At 35.8% G+C, this 16,720-nt stretch overlaps 1 protein-coding gene across 4 annotated transcripts in view; it reads right to left on the bottom strand.

Annotated features, from left to right (window-relative positions):
- The window catches only part of PSMD11 (proteasome 26S subunit, non-ATPase 11), a 2,265,797-nt gene extending 2,265,144 nt beyond the window's left edge, over positions 1-653 (bottom strand). For 2 of the 4 annotated variants that reach the window (XM_044055235.1, XM_044055236.1), the window contains exon 1: positions 521-652. In XM_044055235.1, the coding sequence (XP_043911170.1) occupies positions 521-611 (91 nt within the window). In that variant the 5' untranslated portion in view covers positions 612-652. Of the gene's footprint in view, positions 1-520 lie in introns of all 4 variants that reach the window. The other 2 variants (XM_044055234.1, XM_044055237.1) reach the window with 2 other exon arrangements.
- Positions 654-16,720: the final 16,067 nt, after the last annotated feature.

Raw genomic sequence — 16,720 nt, 5'->3', positions numbered from 1 at the left:
CTGACACCGGCTTCTCCAGCAACTTTGAATTATTTTCCCCATCACAGTCCGTGAGTCAGCTGAATCTCAGAGGCCTGCTGAAAACCAGCTACCAGTAATCCAGATCCTCTCTCTCTCTTAAAACTTTTGAAAGCGACTACTCAGAGTGGTTACAAGAAAGCACGTTTGGCTCTTCAACCTTACCGGTAAAAAGGTATTTCAGGGGCCCCGGCCTGCTGCTGGCACTTACAGTCTCTATATCAGTGAGTCAGCAGCAAATGAAATAACCTTAAATGAAAGCCACCCCTAAAATGAGGCAGCCCCAGAACAAGTACCCCAGCCCTCAAAAAGGCACCTATCCATTTTCTCAAACACCCTATTTCTCTTTCTGAGCAGTGAGTCAGCAGCCTGAAACCGGCTACCTCTCCAAGACTGCTATAGTGCACTCCTGTCTTCTTCACTGCTAATCAGCTTGCAAGTATGCTACTGGCACATGGCATCACTCATAACTTTTACCCATTCACCACTCATATTGGCTCACCGATAGAATGTAAGATATCAATGGACGCGTCGCGGTCCGTGCTCAACAGAGACTGAGCTCGCTTAAATTCCACTACCGCCGCAGCCGCCATCTTACTGAGTGAAAATAGACGGGAAGAGTAGCAAATACTACAACAGGAAGTATCCGCACGTGAACAACGGAAACACCGCCCTCAAACCTTACATTATGGATAGAGAATGCTGGGTATTAGAGTTTTTACCTTGTCCTTTCTTCCCAAGTCCAAGCAGTCCAAAATGCAATGAAACCTATTGTATACACAAAGAGCCCGTTTTAAATAAAGATAGTGTTAGTGATAGAAAAGGACAAGATCCGTACAAGCTGCCTTTTACATTTTTAACATGAAGCACTTGGGTCACATACTTATTTTACATTTGATGGTACTGAAACAGTTTATTATTATTTTCCCGAAAAAAAATGAGTTGTTAACTTCTTCAGCTGCAATTTTATCTTGGGAAGTTTAATTGCAATTTTCATACTTCAGTAAGTCAAAGTATGTTTTACAGCAACTACCTGAGAACTTGTATTTGTATATACAGAAGGGATTTGTGTCCATGCGCCTGCCACTCTGGCTTTATGGGCGTATTAACATGCTGCCGTGGCCGGCCGTTGTGGGGTGCCTACTTCTACGCGTTGGCCGTAACCCATTTTTATGAGATTAATGTCTTAGAAAGCACGCTAGCAAGCCACGCCACGATCTTCGTAAACCCCGCCCTAGTACAGCCTTTGGGCAGTAAATGCACGCCCAATAAGCAATCCAAAAACTAAAGGATTGGTATTATCTAATACTGTTTAAAAATATTGCCGAACAACCCTGTATTTATTTTAGACTTTTATGCGAACAAAATATAAAAACGAAGAGTCCCGGTTATGGAATGATAATATTAACGCATCCAATCTTAATTTATATTTCTTGTAATATAACTAAAAATGTACCTTACTATACTACGTTGTGTGACGCACGGGAAGACTACCTGGTAATCTAACAGTGTAGTACCTCGCAGGATGCGCAGTAGCAAACCCCGCCCCTAACACGCCCACGACTTACGAAGCTGCAGTAATATTAATTAGCGTCATGTAGCTGTCAGTTTCAATCATCCGATGAAATATATTTCCGATCATCCGACGAAATATACATAAAAATAGCAATATAGCATACAAAGCACAGTTTTAAAAATATTTTGAAATATATATTGTAATGTATTTAAAAAGCAAAGTTGATGAAGTACCTTAATGAAATACAAACACCATAATGAAATTCAATTGCAGAACCAAGTTTATTGGTATGTTAAAGAACGCAAAAAAAGACATACATGGTTCAATGCAGTTAATGAAAATCAGTACAGAGCAGACAAGGATAAAACAGTTATTCTGCATGATTACGGACACCCAGTTCTTCCTGGTTTACAGTAAGGTGTGTGTAGTTCATCACAGACAGTTCCCATACGCCCCTGTATGCAGCCCATTCATCTGATGGTCTGTCACCCATTCAGTGTTAGGAATTGTTTAAGTAAAATACATGGTACATAGAAATCCATCATATTAATTCATTAAGGGATATTTTTTACAAGTAAAACCAGCATATTTTAACCGTACTATGACCTTCCCAGTTGAAGTGGTTAGTAAACCATTACTACGTGTGCCACATTTTGCCCATTCATTCAACAATACCGAGGGCCAGTGTTCTTTATTTTGAAGATAGAAGGCTGAGAGCTATGGGTCTCCACTTCAACACAGTGTTTCATAAATTCTAGAAGTAAGTTATTTTTCTTCTGAGCATCAACAGTTTGCAAAATCACACATGGCATGAGAGAGCATGCAGGACAGCCTACAACCTGCATGATCACCCCACCAAATTAACTAAATACCTGATAAAAAATGTAGCTAAACACTAAAACAGTCCCTTAATTATTCAAGGGGACAATATCAGCAAGGAAACAAGGCAGCAGTTTCTGAAATAAGACCGTGACAAAGTTATATACAGGCGTTCACCAAATACAGACAAAAAGAATACATAAATTACGTGAATAAAAGTATGGTTAGTGCATAAAACTGTCACTCAGATGTACAATGGCCTGCCAATCAATGTGGACATGCCCTAACCTGCTCAGAAACGCCCGCGAGGTACTACACTGTTAGATAACCGACTACCTTACATCCTGCTAGGGACTTTAGTTGAAATAGCATAATACTACTATTAGTTCTGCAATGGTATAACTGGTAGGGGGTGGAGGGGCTACCGGTAATGGAGAACACTGGACTGAACTAGTGTCATAGTGCGTTTGCGTGACACTTGAAGTGGTATGGTGGAAGCGTAGTTGTACAGATGTGCGCTGTTGTCATAACATGTTTAAATCAGGCTCGCAAATGTACTATTTCAGTTTAGTGGGGGGGTCTCCATTATCTCTTGGTTGTCGGGTATTATACTGCATAGATGTGTTGGTTAAATCGATGCCAAAAGGTAAAACGCTGCTACCTGAAGTTGAATAGATTGTACAATATACACAATTTTAGGTAGAATTATCATTTTTATAAGGGTTAATCCTTCCTCTGTGGTGAATAATATCATATTCCATTTAGAAAGTAAATTTTGGATATTTTCAAAACACTTGTTATAGTTTAGTTGTACTATTGATTTAACATCTTTAGCAATAATAATTCCAATATATGTAATTTGGTCTATATTTGGAGTTTTTTGAACATAATAATTAGATTTGTTGCTTTTTGTTTAGTATATGGGCAAAATTTTAGTTTTACTATCATTGAAAAATAACCCTGAAATCTTTTGAAAAGTTTTGATTGAATCAAATAAAGATAATATAGAAGAGTCATTTCCTTTTGTGGTGATAAGTACATCATCAGCAAATAATTGAATTTTAGCTGTTATATCTTTATCTACTTCTATATTGCTGTTATTTCTTATATTATTTGCCCATGGTTCCATTATCAGCATGAACAATAATGGGGAAAGGGGGCAACCTTGTTTGTTACCTTTTATGACAGGAATTTTATTGGAAATCTATGAGCCGATTTTAATATAAGCAAAAGTTCCTTCATATAAATGTTTTAAGAGATTAATAAAGTTGTATGAGAAGTTTAAACACTCTAGAAGTGTAAACAGGTAATCCCAATTAATTGAATCAAAAGCTGCATTTATGTCAAGACTAATTAATGTCAAGTTCTTTTTTTTTCCTTTGAGAGAAATCAATAAGGGCTAGTGTTCGCTTTATATTATCAAAGGTGCTTCTATTGGTCACAAAGCCTGTATGATCATCATCTATTAATTGAGGTAGAAACGTCTCTAGTCTTTCAGTGAATATATTCATAAACATCTTATAATCAACATTTAATAGGGATATGGGTCTGTATGAGGAACAATTTTTACGGTTTTTGTTAGATTTTTAGAATGAGTGATATGAAGGTATATTTCTATGAAGGAGGTAGTATGGTATCACTTTGGGCTGCATTATATACATTATGTAAAAGGGAGATAGCTATTTTGGGCATAATCTTATATATTTTGGAAATGATGCTTTGTTAGGTTTAAGCTTATTAATTTGATTTTGTACCTCTGTTGAAGTGATTTGTTTATCCATAATGTTTATTTGTTGTTTATTTAGTTTATTATATAAGTTTTTATTAATAAAATCCTTTACTTTATCCTTTGATTGTATTTGTTGTATGGTTTGATTGATTTCATGAAAATGAATTCTAAATTCTTCTGTTATATCTTGTATACTGTGTACTTCCTTTTTCTTCCTTTTAGAGTATATATCTTTAATGTAATTATGTTTGTTTAGTTTTTTGGTTTTGGTTTTGAGATTGGTTAAGTGTTTAGAATTTAAAGAGTAGGCAAGAAATTTATATTTTTCAAGAATGATCATCATTTTATGATGAAGAATAGTCCAATATTTTTCATTTAGTTTGTTTATTTCATGTCTTACATTTTTGGAAATAAGATAATCTTTACTGTTGAGATGCAGTGTACCTAGTTTATCCTGTATTGCTCTGATAACTTTTCCCTAAACTTTCTTTTTATTGTAATACCATTTATTAATTTGCCCATATAAATAAGCTTTAAGGGTATCCCAGACATATATGTCATGTGTATTGGAAGTTGAATTTACAGTTATAAAGTTTAATATTTCTTCTTTTAGGAATGATTGGAATTCTTTAAGTTGTATAAGGTATGCTGGAATTCTTTTTATTTGAACATTGGGAATACTGTTAATATTGAGCTCGAATGTAATAGTTATGATCTGAAATTGAGCAGGATATAATTTTACTATTAACTAGATCATTTATCTGTGTAGAGAATAATATTCTATCTATTCTGGAGAATGTTTTGTGTCTGTTAGAATAAAATGTATATTGTAATGAGTTATGTTCTACAAAGTCATGAATGTCTTTGAGTAGGTATGTGTCCATGAATTTTATTAACTGCTTAGCTTGTGGTGTAATTTTTCTTTTCCCTAGAGTAGTTGTATCTTTTGGATCTAAAATGCAATTAAAATCACCTGCCATTATAAGGTTTCCTTCGGAATGGGATATTATTTGATTTAAAAGTTGTTTGACAGTATTGGTACCAATAATTGTTTATTGGAGTGTATAATTTTTTGTTTATTTCAACTATGGCCAAACATAACATTCTTCTGTTGTCTTGATATGTTTTAATTATTTTAGGTATAGGGGAAAATTTATTCCATAGGATGGCTACACCTCTTTTCTTTTTTTATATGTTCTGAAGTTGTAATAATTATGCATTTGTTTGTATCTAGAAACTTAATATTGTCTTTCATTAAGGGAGTTTCTTATAAGATGATTATGTTTGGTTTGTGTAATGCTAGATATTTGAACATACTACTTCTTTTATAGGGGTTATTCAAACCATTTATGTTAATTGATAAGCCTCTTAACGTAGTCATATTATATAATAATGTGTATAGGATTGACTAGTAGCATATCAGTATCATGTATGTAGTTAGAGGATCTCCAAAAAAATTTGTTTAACCTGTGAATAATAAACCTTAAATCATTGTGGGAAATATGTATTTCATAAACTTTATATCTAATATCTCTCTGCATATAAGGTACACTGGATGTCAAAAATAATTTTTTTGTGAAGATGGTTACATGTTTCATATTAAAAAACACAATACAGCTCCCAGCCTGGAGTTATAAACTCCTTGTCTCAATGACATCAGCCACTGAGAACAAACCCTTAAGTAGTAGCAGCAAAACACAGCCTCCACTAACAGTATATATTATGTAATTAAAATGTGAAATAGAGCTAGAAAGTATTAGCAAATAAACATATAAGGTTATATTTTGAGTATCTCATCAAGTATGAAAAGATAGCTAAGTAGAAAAAATATACTATATGTAGATTGTATATGTCCAAGGATAGAATAAACTAATAGAACTGCTTTAATTCATTTGTAACATTTAAACTAATAAATAAGACTGAGTAAATTGATTTATAACCTTATAGCTAGTGTTAAATAGTAGCTATTATTTATCAATATAATAATTTATATTAGTTGCTGAACATCAGGTAAGATTATATATGACCAAGATGATATTATCATAATAACTGTCATATTTATATAAATAATATAATCAACCATAGTGTAATCATATATTATAATACAATCCTTCCCTTAGAAGTATAAGTGTAGACGTGAAAAAAAAGTATAATAGGTATTGATAAATGAGTGTAATTATAAAAATGCAATTGATAACAATATTTTGCAAGAAATGATTTGCCTGATGAAATATCAGTGAGAGCTGATCATGGTTCTAGGTTAAAAAAGTTTAAGATGTTATTGAAACCAATTGATATTAACTCTATATTTACAATTCACTATCCACTTATGAATAAGCTTACTGATGAGTTAATGTTAAGCCCTTACAAGAGAATAGTATTATTATTGCATTTTAACTCAAGAAAATACAGTAACTGTACTATACTAGGCAGAGATTATTCTTACAATATGAATCTATAGATCAAGAGTGTAAAAACAGATATTCAAGGCTATTTAACAAATCAGCAGATGACTAGTATGATTAATCTCACTACAAGATGTATTAATTGCATAGCTTAAAACTGACATAGATTAAATTATACCATAAAAACATGAAATGACAAAGTAACATAAATAATATATGTAAAGTTACATTGCTGTGAGTATTGTTGGTGAATATAGATGTACTTACACTTATATCTTCACCTTATGCACTTTCTTTTTTTTTTCTCCTTATTCTTCTCTTTTTCCCTACAAGCTTTCTTGCCTCAGGAGATCACAATTTATGTATTCCACAATGAGCCTCCAAACCAAGTAAAAAATTAAAACATATTGAGTATGGCATTAATTTAAGCTAATAAAGTTACTTCTCAGCAATTTCCAACCTCAGTACTTCCTGGAGATGCATGTCTCTTAGCGCTGACATCATCAGTAGGTGTCACATTGCCAAAAATAAGAAGCAAAGAAGTTAATGGTGTTTTCAGGTTGAATGGATGACTGAAGCAGTGGAAGCTCGTGAATAGCCTGCACGAGGTGAGTAATATGCAGAAATTGTCTCTAGTTATTAAATTGGCGGGAAATACACGGGGACAAAAGCAAACAGTTATTCTGAAGTATAGAGTGCAGCATTCAGAGACAGCTAGGTTTCAAAGGCCCTATTACAACTGTTAGAGCAAAAAAGGAAGAAGCATGAGTCTTTTTCAATACTGTATTCAGAAGCAACAAATGAAGCAGGGAATCACAGCACCACAGCAGGTCAAGAACATCACAAGCACATTTCAATACATTTCACCAAATGAAAGATGCCCTTTTCCATCATAAAAAAAAACACATACTTTTGCCAGTTTGTCATGTCTACCAAAAACAAAGTGACTACACAGGTTAAAACAAACAACAGCATGACAGTATAAGTTAAAATAAAATATGATATAAAAAAACATAATAAAAGGCACTGCAGCATATGAGACTGACTGACACAAACAACAAAGCTGGCTCTGCAGTCATTACTGACATGTAAAATGATGTGTAAGAAATGTTAATATATTAATTTAATAAACATGTCTGTTAACTATCTTTAGAACAAAGCCTGAAGTACAAAAGAAACATATGATGCATGGTGACTGTATATGGAAGAGAAGGGTAAACAATATTAACTCTATAAAAGTTTTACTTAAAGTGTGTATATAACTTGTATGAATATGCATCATAAATGACGAAGAGAAAATCTTACCTTGAAGGCATATTACAACAAAAATGGATTGGTTAATAACAAAGTCCATATGACAAGTGAAACATTGTCTCTTTTGTTTTTCAGAAGTTTTCCAAGTGGAATTAGAAGCCATTCTTTTAAGAGAAGGACTTGCCCATTCCATTTCTTCTATTTTCTCCAGCAGTTTATGAGCTTTAATAAATGCCAGTGCAGAATCCAAGTCTTCAAATATCTTTGGTCCTTCAGGAAGGTAAATCCTCAATCTTGCAGGGAACAAAAGGTGAGTCTTAATCTGTATTTTCTTTAATTCTTTTACTAAAGGTAAAAATGTCTTTCTCTTGGCAATTACCATTGTTGAATAGTCCTTGTCAAAATGAATTATAGAATCATTGTATTTTAAAGGAGACTTAGACCAGGCAGTCTTTAAAACTAACTCTTTGTCAGATGAAGAGAGAAACTTTACTATGACTGACCTTGGTTGTTTTTTATTAATGTTGCTGGTAGCTGTTAATGACCGGTGAGCCCTTTCTATTCCGAAGGACATAGCCTCTGGGAGATCAAGTGTTTTAGGTAACCAGATGTTGAGAAAGTTTGTCATATTGTTTCCTTCTATATTTTCAGGGAGACCAAAAATTCTCATATTATTTTGACGGGATCTGTTTTCAAGATCATCCAACTTGTTTTGTAACATAGTGTTTTGTTTGAGTAAAAATTCTGTGTTGTTTTCATTCTCCATTAATCTGCCGTCCATGTCATTCAATGATTCTTCAATACTGGTTATTTGAATTTTTTGTTGCTTCAGATCTTCATGTATCAGGTCCATCTGTTTAGTGTTTTTTTCCTTAAAGTTGTCTATTTTAGAGTCATTTTTATAAATCTTAGTATTTAGGTCTTGAATGTTAGATATTAGAGTATGCAGTTCTCTTTTAAGGCTGGAGTCATGATTGCCTGTCTTAGTGAGACTCATGCTGGAATTCTTTTTAGATGAGAAGAAATTTTCCTGATAGATTTTTGACTGGAAAATATGTCCACTTTTAGTTTTTAGTAGATATTCCTGTCTTAGAAGTTAAGTATTAACACTATATGTAGAAAAAAATCCAAGTTTTCTTGTTAGAAGACAAAAATCCAGTATAAATAAATTTCCTTTAGTGGAGCTGATGCATTTTGCTGCTACACTGTGCCCATGCTGGCCACGCCCCCTCCTTGATTGTTTCTGAAGGCAAGAGGTTGACTGCTAAGCGATAATGGAGAGCAGTGGACTGTGCGTAACTCGCATTTATATTCATAGACATAAGCTACGCTCAGCCCAGTGTTTTCCATTATCACCGAGTGACTTATATGGGCCACATTCCCAATGGCTAGCTCTCGGTGTAAGTGAACTACTCAGGTCTAAGGCCTATCAATAAAGCATGCTTATGTGGGAGTTTGTTTGTTGTTTTTTTTTTTTTTGTGTAAACATACCTCTCAGCTATCCCTGATTTTGCAGAATATGTCATATTTTTGCCTTTTCCTTGTGTTTTTCCCCCTGGAAATCATTGAGGATTACAGTCAGTTAATAATGCCAGACAAAAAGAAGTTATGTACTTACTATAATGTTCCATGTGAGTTGTTTATCTCGCCTTTATTCTCACTGATAGGTTCGGAGCTGATCCTCGGCTCTGACACGGCCGATAGCAAAGCTCAAGGTTTGCCAGTAGCTCGAGACCAAGCCCCTTATCCCACAATTCACTGCTGGAATTACCTCAGATCTTGTTTGCTGTGAGTAACAGTATATATACATATATATATATATATATATATATATACATATACCCTTTTATTTATTTCTACCAAGAACACTTCCTGAAGGGGAAGAAGAAATATTGAATAACCAGGATGGTACTAGCCTCTAAGTCAACAGTCAGCCAGGAGGGGGAAGGAAGGAAGGACGTGAGAATAAAGGTGAGATAAACAACTCACATGGAACGTTATGGTAAGTAAATAATTTCTTTATGTGAAGTTGTTGAATCTCGCCATTTATTCTCACTGATGGGTAGTGTCCCTAGCACCCCCAATCTTGGGTGGCTCATGGAAGTATGTTCTTCAGTACCATGGAACCAAAGGAAGATCTGTCCCTGGAAGCCTTATCTACTTTGTAATGCGTGATAAAGGTATGAGGCTTAGACCAAGTGGCTGCAGCGCAAATATTGTCAAGGGGCAATTTAGCTTGAAAAGCAGAAGAGGTAGAGACAGCTCTGGTAGAATGAGCTTTTGGTTTGTGTGTTAAAGGCATGCTCGCATTCTTATAAACAAAGGATATACAATCGGATAACCATTTAGATAAGGTTGTTTTAGCCACTGGATTGTCTTTTCTGGCTTCTGAGAAGGATACAAAAAGTTGATCTGATTTTCTAATATCCTTAGTTCTGTCAAGATAAAATCTGAGCTGTCTGTGTACATCAAGTTTGTGCATGTATTCCAATTTGTTAGAGTGATTGGGAAAAAAGACTGGCAGCTCAATGACCTGATTGATACATGATTCAGAACAGACTTTAGGTAAAAATGAGGGGTTTGTTCTGAGAGATACTCTATCAGCATGGAAAATCATGTAAGGTGGTCTGATAGATGATGCTTGAAGTTCTGACACTCTGCGGGCAGAAGTAATGGCCACAAAAAAAATTGTTTTCCAGGATAAATATTTGAGATCACAAGAAGATAATGGTTCAAAAGGGGGAAGAATAATTTTAGACAGCATAAAGTTTAAATTCCAGGGAGAATAGGGAATTTTGATAGGAGGTCTCATGTGAAGAACGCCTTTAAGAAAAGTCTTAGATAATTTATGGCCGATAACATTTGAGCCACCAAACCCAAGGTGAAAATTTGAGATGGCAGCTAACTGGAATCGAACTGTAGCAGCTGCTGCCCCTTCCTTAAAAATCTTTGTCAAGAATTCTAAAATAGATGATATCGGAGCTCGGAAAGGGTAAATTTTCTGCATGTTGGCCCAAATTGAGAACCTTTTCCATTTACTGCCATATAATTTCCTGGTAGATGGCTTGTGAGAAGACAAGAGAATTTGTCTTGTATCTTCTGAAATTGAATGAAGCTTGGCAATTAGGGGAAGTGGATTAGCCAAGCAGTCAGTTTCAGGGACTGCAGTGAAGGATGGAGGTACCCTGACGGGTGCGTCAGAAGGTCCGGAACTGAGTCCAGGATCCATGGATCTTCCAACTGATGATGGTGGAGAAACGGGAACCAAATCTGTTGAGGCCAGTAAGGGGCTATGAGAATAACAGTCCTTCCCAGCGATTTTGCTTTCTGTAAAAATCTGGGTATCAATGGGAAGGGTGGAAATGCATAAAGGAGACCCGGGGGCCAATCATGTAAAAGTGCATCTCTCGGGGGATAACCAGGAGGTGGTATTAGGGCAAAGTAGTTTCTCCATTTTGAATTGATGTGGCTGGCAAAGAGGTCGCAGCAAGGCTGGCCCCATTTGCGGAAAATCAGCTCTGCAACCTGTTGTTTGAGAGACCACTCGTGAGGGAGCAATATTGCCCTGCTTAGCTTGTCCGCTATCATGTTGGATTTCCCCGGGATGTGCGTTGCTAACAGAAAATGCTGGGATGACACAGCCCATTGCCAGACCCTGAGGGCTTCTCGACAAAGCGGGTAAGACTTGGTTCCACCTTGCTTGTTCAAGTACCAGACTACTGACATGTTGTCCGTCTGAATTGTTAATAGTTCCTAGAGGGAGAGTCCTGAAAGTACTGCAATGCCAGAAGTACCGCTCTCAACTCTAGAACATTGATGTGCAGATGTGATTCTTGATCTGACCATGTGCCTTGGGGTGAAAATGCCCCCCCACCCTATCAGGGAAGCGTCCGTGGTCACAGTGGCTACTGGGGGGGGGAGACAAAGGGTCTTCCGATTGTGACATGAAGAGACGTCAACCACCATTGAAGGTCTGTTTTCCAAGAATCCGTGATGAGAATCATGTGGTGCATCGGTAGTTTCTGGTATGACCACTGAGCAAAGAGGAGCCATTGAAGAATTCGCATATGCATTCTTGCGAGTGGTATAGCCAGGATTGCTGCCGCCATCAAACCTAGCATCTTCAATACCTCTGCTGCTGTAGCTTTGTTCTTTGACACCAGTGAGCTGATGTGTTGGCGGAGAAGTGAGACTCTTTCGATAGGAAGACGTAGAGTGGTGGTTGTGGTATCTAACTCTGCTCCTATAAAAATGGTATGCTGCGATGGCAATAAGGCAGAGACTTTTTGAAGTTGACTGTAATGCCTAATTGATGGCAGAGTGTCAGAGTGTATTGTGTTGCCTGAGTCAATTGATGCCTGGTGGTAGCGGTGAGGAGCCAATTGTCTAGGTATAGAAACACCTGGAATCCTAGACGTCTCAGGTGAGCCGTGACCACTGCCATACATTTGGTGAACAATCTATCTATTAGGTATGTTGTTATATGTTTTGATATGATCTAAATGTAAATGTTTTTGTTAACATTTTTTTTAGTTTTTTAACTTGTTCACTTTATCAACACATTTTATATGTAACATTGCTTTTAGAAATAATATGAATATCATTTAATATTTTATGAATAGAGAACAATGGTCAAGGATGTGTGTATAGTTTTAAAATTTCAAATTGAATTTTGGCGCCAAAAAAGTTATTTAAACAACTGTCTTGCAAGCTATGGTGTTCTGAGGAAGCTTGTTTTATTCAAGTGAAAGCGCTTAACCATTCTTTGTTTGTTGGCATTACAATAAACTTTTGTTCACTTCTACTTGGTTTCATTGAAGGTGTTGTGGACTGTTATGAGCGTTGAATAGAGGTGAATTCCCAAGACACAGAAACGGAATTTTGCACACAGTGCATTTGCTGCTTTTTCTTTTCTAGTTGAACTTTTATGGTTGCTGCACTGTTTGCTTCAGTTGAGTTCTAATTAAAATAAATGAAACATTGAAGGAGTATATCAACTCAAAAAACAAAGGGCTGGAAAGATTAGAATAAGCTTTAACTAGATATTGATATGAATTTATAAAACTGCAAAAATCAGAGGCTGAAAAGAAGAACAGGCTGGCTGAGTGTGAAACTTCTCAAGAAGACCTGTTTCAAGAAATGGTAGAATTAGATCACAGAGTATGCACAGAAAACCTGAGATTTACTGTTGAACCAGAAAAACTTGAAGGAACTGCTGCGATGGCTTAGTGGTTAACTGTTGTGACTATAGTGTACAGGGTCCTCGGTTCAAGACCTGCGAAGGTTGTTTATTTTTAGGTGGGAGGTTGGCATAATGGTTAAGGTGTTTACCTTGCAGACACAAGGCGCAGGGTTTGATTCTTGTGTGGGATAATTGGCTAGACTTAAAATAGCCCACAAGGGCAATTAGCCTAGTATTAACCTATGAATCTATGAACAGACTATATTAATTTTATGAAAGCACAAATAAATAACTGCACTGATATTTCACAGTATGATTTTGTTAATTGAAAGGGTACATTGAGTGCATGCTCCAAACCTGGCCATGAGAAATCAGCAAAGGCCTGTATTAGTAAAGATTTAATCTTAACAGCAGAATGAGTTGATCCTGACAAACTGTGGTAGAAGTTAAAATATTAAAAATTGGAGATAGCAGACTATTTCTGGGAATTGGTTATTCACTGGACACAAGGCAGAAAAGAAACAAATTTATCGTAGCAATCAGGGAATGTCGAAAGGCAGGTGTGAGATTCAAGCTGCTGTATCCAGCTGTCTTCAGAATATTTTTGCTGGAGGATCAAATACCTCTTCAGATGCAGAACAAGCTAAAATAAAAACAAGTTTATCACACAAAAAGTGAGCCAGCAAACAGAAGGGGAGTCTTCTTCTCATTTTTCTTAAAATAAAGCTCATAGAGTGACTTTGCCAGTGAATCCTTTTCCAAAGTTCCAAAGGAAAATGCTTCAGAGCCAGAAAAAAGCACATGAGTTGACTAAAAGAATCAGAAGTACCTGGAACTTGAACCATAGGCTTGTGTTGTGAGATGGAAATGAGCAGGAAGAAGACCAGCAACACTGACATTGATGAATAAATGGGAGAATATAAAGCATCAGTCATATTTGTCAATTATGGCTTTTGCAAGGAAAAAGTGGCTGAAAAAGCCCGGGCTTGTTGATTTTGTTTAACTTCCAGGTGGACTGTAAAGCAGTGACCACACTTTGTGTCATTAATATTTAGAGGGACACTAAAAGGGGAACAAAGGTAACTGCAAGTAAAACATTTTTTCTTATTAATATTTGTATAAAACATTTCACAGTATAAACTGCATGTTATATATAATCATCTATTATGCACATAATGCTGCATCGTCCTGTTATCAAGCTTTCCATATAATTTATGTTTGAACACTGACTTAATTATGTCTGCTGAATTTTTATTCTGACAAACTAATGTATGTTTTTTCAAATTTTGTGCTTGAATGTTATGACTTTATTATATATGTTAAGTTCTCATTCTGACAAACTACTGTGTTGTTTTTATATTTGTGCTTGAATGTTATGATTTTATTATGTCTGTCTAGCTTTTCATTCTGTTAACCATATGCATCTGGAGCATTTCTCCCCGAGCCTTCACTGCAAATGGGTACCTCATGACCCAGTCAGACTTTCCCGGTAAACAAATGCCAAATAAATAAATACTGGCAGAACACCAGATACAATAACTTTAATGTTCTTTGTTGAAGAACTCATCACAATACCAAAAATAATAGAAGAATAAAGGCTGAAAATCAGCAACACATGTTAAATATTACTCTAATTCACTTAAAAAGGTAACAGAACAATACTTTTTGTATCAACATGCATTTTTTGAACAATAAAAAGTATAAAGCTCTGGTGTCTGGAATTAGACTGTCTATAATCCTGAATAATTTACCAGCAAATCAAACTTTTTACAGGGACAGAGCAAAGTTATGAGCAAAATCAGGGAAGGTCTGTGAAATCAGGGACCATGACAGGTATGCAGTTCTCCTTAATGGGGTTAATAAAAGTGACTTACCTTTGACTGAAACAGCAGTCACTAATCTTGTGTGGCAGTACCAATGTTTCTAATCTATTGCTATTTGTTGAAATAAGTACAAAGCTAGCATTGCTATGGCTTACACATGTAGGTATGTATTGTATAGATCAATGACCATTTAACTTATATGTTTTATCCTGATATATATATGTACCTACTATCTTATCCCAAAATATACACTAGTTCTAAAAAATGATTAATTTCTTATGAATCTATTCTGTTCTTATGATCTTATTATTGTTACCTTTTGTGTTTTTAAATGCTATCTGGATTGTGTTTTTATGTAAATTATGAATTGGAGCTTTTCTCCATTGTGTCTATGTTAATTATCTTTGGAGCTTTTCTCCCTGGGCCTCTGCTGAAAATGGACCTGTATCCAGTCAGACTATCCTGGTAAACAAATGTAAAATAAATAAAATAAAAAATAAATGTGTGTATGTGACAATTTTTTATCTGTGCACACACTCAATAATGCCAGGATATGTGCATTATTCTTCTGGATATCAGTAAAAAAAATGCAGCAAACAAGTAATTATATTTCAAAAGTAAGGTATAAAATATGTCACAGAACATTCAGACACTTAGATCTTCTAGAAGTCTGGTGGTCCCCCATTCCCCAGACTGTATAACTGAATACAGGTTGCTCCCTTAATCATCCTTGACTGAGTGGGGGCCCCACAAAAGCTGTGCCGGTTGGGGAAAAATGAGAAAAAATTTATAATTTTTTTTGATTATGGTCTTTAACCTGAACAGGGCTGTGATATGACCCTGTTAAGACAAAGCCGATAATGGCCTCTGCTCACAATCGTACCCATTCTAAAACTAGCCCTGCTCAGATGTGTGTGTACAGAAAGCTGCTGTAGGTTATGTGGGGGAGGATATAGGGATTGTGTGGTTATTATTTCTTTAATTTTCATCAAAGTCAAACCTTAGAGGTGTGCACAGGAGGCTATTACAACTTGTATTTGGGCTGAAGACAGTGTGGTCATTTTCTTTTACTTTTCTCGCAGACCTCAGAGGTATACAAAGAAGGCTACTACAGCGTGTGTAAGGGCAGTGTACTGTCTAGGACCAAAAAAAGTAGAAAACATTACTGTAATCATTATTTTTTTCACTTTCCTCACAATCACATATCAGGCACGTACACAGGATTGAGGACTGAGGAGGTATGCTGTGTATATGTATTTCAGCAGTCACTTGAAACATGGCTGTGGCAGTTTGAACCTCTGCTTTTATCCCAATATAAAACCAGAGGGATGTATAGGCAATGACTGTCTTTTTAGGGGGCTTAGGGAGGCAGGTACTATTCCCAGATAGGATCTGTGTAGCCTCACATCATTTGACTTGTTAGTTTATTATGACCTACTATTTTGTCAGCTTTGAATATTAAGCCTCACACACAACTTATGTCTTCACTGAAAGAAAAAAAAAGACTGAAATCCTTTTGTTACTCATGATTTTGGTTAAGCTACCACTGGATTAAAAGGATGGGAAAATGCTCTAAAAATACATCCTAGAGCCTCTATAACCCTTATGTTTTCTGGGTGGCATTGGCTTAATTGAGCTATTTCCTAAATGTTTTTTACTGTGCTGCCTTGATCAGGAAAGGTGTTTTGAAAGGATACAAGGAAAAATAAAGATGAACAGCAACACTGAATTTCTTTCATTAATCATAATTTCTGTTCAAGCCATTGTTGGATGAAAGGGTTGTGAAAAAGATAAAAAAAATATATTTTAAAATCCACTTCAGAGCATATAGAAAGTTATGGCTTCTTGAAAAAGCCGAAGAGTAAGGCAAAATGTGAGAAAAGGAAGAAAAAAGGAATGTGCATGGTATGGGGAGCCCAAGATGCCGGAAACAGTGGGGAAGACTGGAGGATGCGTGTGTATGGGTGGGGGTGG

Source organism: Protopterus annectens, chromosome 13.part0, assembly GCF_019279795.1.
Source record: "Protopterus annectens isolate FY-2018-M chromosome 13.part0, PAN1.0, whole genome shotgun sequence".
In the NCBI taxonomy this organism is placed as follows: domain Eukaryota; kingdom Metazoa; phylum Chordata; order Ceratodontiformes; family Protopteridae; genus Protopterus; species Protopterus annectens.
This window is presented reverse-complemented; position numbering and strand designations above follow the sequence as displayed.